General features: G+C 58.3%; 1 protein-coding gene across 1 annotated transcript; it reads right to left on the minus strand.

The window, feature by feature from the left end:
* Window positions 1–454: 454 nt before the first annotated feature.
* On the minus strand, window positions 455–1,446 carry LOC109758650 (FCS-Like Zinc finger 16). Its single transcript, XM_020317515.3, has 2 exons — window positions 1,141–1,446; window positions 455–1,023 (listed from the first exon to the last, which is right to left on the minus strand). The coding sequence occupies exons 1-2, from the start codon at window positions 1,347–1,349 to the stop codon at window positions 864–866; spliced, it is 369 nt and encodes a 122-aa protein (XP_020173104.1). The 5' UTR covers window positions 1,350–1,446; the 3' UTR covers window positions 455–863.
* Between the last annotated feature and the right edge of the window lie 2,244 nt (window positions 1,447–3,690).

Here is a 3,690-nt window from a genome sequence, read left to right on the forward strand (position 1 = left end):
CTCACCATCCTCCTTTCCTTCGGCACGTCGGCGCTCGGCATCGCCTACTGCTCCTCGTCACAGCCGCACAGATGCAGCAGCTCCCCACAGCCGCACAGATCCGGCAGCTCCCCACAGCCGCACAGATCCAGCAGCTCCCCACAGCCGCACAGATCCGGCAGCTCCTCACCGCCACAGTTCCTCTTCCGGCAGCTCCTCCTACTCGAGCAGCTCCTCCGGCGGTAAAAATCGAATCTTGGGACGACGAAGCAGCGACGACGCGAGAGAAAGAGGGCAGCGGCGACGCAGGCGAGGGAGATGCGGCTACTACGCAGGCGAGGGAGATACGCGGCGACGCGGGCGAGGGAGATGCGGCGGCGCCATGGGCGAGGGAGATGCGGTGGGAGAGAAGCAGAGAGTGATACGGGCGAGGGAGACTGAGAGAGACTGAGAGCGATGCGGTCGAGGGTAAAAATGGAAAATGCGAATATTTCGTAGCGTTACGAGATTTCAACGTGCAGCCGTAAAACATCATGTATTTCGGAACGGAGGGAGTAGTTGATCTTCGCGCAGAAGCTAATCCCCACCGAAGAGAGGAGAGACGTGATATATGATAATAAAGAATAAAAAAAGTGTCGTCAGTTTTCTGGATCCTGCTCCGCGTCAGGTGGGGCCAGCTGTCCGGCCATCTTATCCGTTAGGTACGGCCATGAGACACGTACGCTCCCCGTCGCTTGTGGGCCCCCGCCGACGAGCTGTCACATAACGGCGGTACTTAACTCCATTCTTTAAACAGCTCTCTTTTCTTTTCTTCTTGCTTTTGCACACGTACGTTACGTGCTAGCACTACGTGCATCCGGTTGCTTGGTGTTGGAGGTAGCACATCAGTACGCGAAGCTCACGCCGCCGCCGGTGGCAGTGGCGCGGCGGCCGGACCGCACGGCGGCGGTGGAGGCGCCCTTGGCGCAGAAGCTGCTGCCGGCGTCCTCGTCGATGAAGATCTGCCTGCACCGGCACTCCACGCTGCAGAACGCCTTGTCACCTCTGCAGTAGTACCATGGATCTACATCAGACATGAACGAACAAACTAACTAGATCGGTTGTGCATCGATTATATACGAGGTAGTTTCTTGATGCAGCTGCACGCGCAACCTAGCTAACCTGTACATGTAGATGTCATTGTTCTCGGCTAGATCCTTGTGGCACAGCAAGCAGCGCTGCAAGAAGGAACCCGTGCTTGCGGTGGGCCTCGCTGCCGGTGACCAAGGGGATGAGGAGATCTTGGGGCTATGGAGGGTGGCCTTGCTGATGATCTTGGCCTTGATGGAGTTGCTCTCCTGGGTCTCTAGGAGAACGCTCAGGCCAGCCATGAAGGGGATGCCTATCTTCTCGCTAGCTAATCAAACTCTCTCCTAGCTCCTCTCTGCTTCGAGTGCGAGATCTTTTCTTTCAGGGGAGGGGGTTGGTGCTTATAAAGAGTGAGGAGTATGTGTGCTGCGGTACGGAACATGTAGAGGAAGCGTTTGATTTTTCGGGAAAATCTATACGGGGACCTTGCCTGACGTGTCTACCCGTGCAATCTTTCAACGTCCTCCCTTTTCCAACGCGGACTAAAATGTACACAAATCTTTCAGACCGATATGTGCAAACGCTACAAGTCATCCAACGCGATACCACATCGGTCTATAGACGTGTTTGGATTTCCGAAATTCTGCAAGCAAGACACAAATTAGGGGAGCTTTGATGGCGTTGGGACCGCCGACACGTACACGCCCGACCACCAGGTCCCATCCCAAAACCCTCTCCGCGTGAAGCGGTCGCCATGCATTCATGCCGTTCAGCTTGTTCCAGAATGGACGTGACTCCCACACGACATTGATGCCAGTCAGAGCGACAAGACCGGACGGGCGGGCGACGCCGCTTTAATGTCGACATGGCAATCGAGAAGTCTACTCCGGCTGGTGCGCCACATTGAAGCCAGCTTCCCGTCCGTTTGTCTGGTTGCGTCTATTTAAGCACGGTTCCAATGTCGTCTACACCACACCACCTCTCCTCTCCGCTCACATTATGGCTACCCCTCTCGGTCTTCGCTCACAGATGTTGACGATGCCGAAGTCGTAGTTCTTCGCGCCGGCAGGTAGCGGCTCCGGACCTTGGTGTCACAGCCGTCGCTCTCCGGGCCATCGACCTCCACGACTAAGGGTCGGCTCCTCCGAGAAGGAGGGGGTTCGTCATCTTGTCCGGCGACGAGGAGGAGCGGCAGAAGCGCCTCCGTAGATGGAGCTCATGATCAAGTGATCGCTCTAGTACCACAATCTGGCGCCGCCTTCACCACCGCGAGCCCGCGTCAAGGAGGAGTCGGCGTCGCCACCTCGCCACCGCGTCAAGACAGAGTCGGCGTCGCTGTCGCGTCAAGCGAAGCTGGTGCCCCTCGCTCAACCGTGGCTTCCAAATCGGATGTTGCGTGAAGGATGACACTACTGGAATCAGCTAATTTGCCATCTGCCAGCTCTTTGCCGTCTGCTAGCTGACGGCAAAGAAGCTCTTTGCCATCAGCTACCCAAAAGCAGACGGCAAAGAAAAGGCTGACGGCAAAGAAGCTCTTTGCCATCTGCCAGCTCTTTGCCGGCAGACGGCAAAGAATCTTTGCCGTCCGCTGGCAGACGGCAAAGAGTGTGGTGGCCCCCACCCCCCGCTCGTTTGAAAAAATCTTAACGGCCCACCTCTTTGCCGTCCGCTAGCAGACGGCAAAGAGGCAAAAGGCGGACGGCAAAGGCTGGCGGACGGCAAAGAGGGCACTTGACTAACGGCAGGTACCCCCCCCCCGCCCGTTACTCACTTCCTCCTCGCCCTTCTCCTCCCACCCCGCCGCCGCCGCCCGCCGCGCGCAGCCGCCCCGTCGCCCCCGCCGCCCCGTCGCCCCACCGCCCCGGCTCCCCGCCCGCCGCGCGCCGCCGCCCCGTCGCCCCCCGCCGCCCCGTCGCCCCATCGCCCCGGCTCCTCGCCCGCCGCGCGCCGCCGCCCGTCGCCCCCGCCGTCTCGTCGCCCCACCGCCCCGGCTCCCCGCCGCCCCACCGCCCCGTCGCCCCCCCCGCCCCGCCCCCCCGCCGCCCCGCGCCCCACCGCCGCCCCGGCCCACAGCCGCCCCAGGCCGCCTCCTCCATCGCCCCGCCCCGGCCCCCCGTCGCCGGCCCCTCCCCGACCCGTCGCCGCCCCCCACAGTGAGCCCCTCCCATTTTTTTTCTGTTTTTTTTCTTTTCTGTTTAGATAAGGTTTTTTAGTTTAAGTTTTTTCAGTTTAGAATTAATTAGTTTAGGTTTAATTAGTTTAAATAGTTTAGTTTTAATTAGTTTAGGTTTTTAGTTTAGGTTTAGGTTAAGTAGAAGGGGGAAGAAGAAGAAGAAGAAGAAGAAGAGGAGGAGGAGGAGGAGGAGGAGGAGGAGGAGAAAGAAGAAGAAGAAGAAGAAGAAGAAGAAGAAGAAGAGGAGGAGGAGGAGGAGGAGGAGGAGAAAGAAGAAGAAGAAGAAGAAGAAGAAGAAGAAGAAGAAGAAGAAGAAGAGGAGGAGGAGGAGAAAGAAGAAGAAGAAGAAGACGGGGGATGAGAAGAAGTAGAAGAATGAGAAGAAGTAGAAGTAGTAGAAGAATGAGAAGACCCCCTGACCCCCTGACCCCCCAACCCCGACACCACACCCCGACACCCGACCCCGACTC

Source organism: Aegilops tauschii, chromosome 6, assembly GCF_002575655.3.
Source record: "Aegilops tauschii subsp. strangulata cultivar AL8/78 chromosome 6, Aet v6.0, whole genome shotgun sequence".
Lineage (NCBI taxonomy): Eukaryota > Viridiplantae > Streptophyta > Magnoliopsida > Poales > Poaceae > Aegilops > Aegilops tauschii.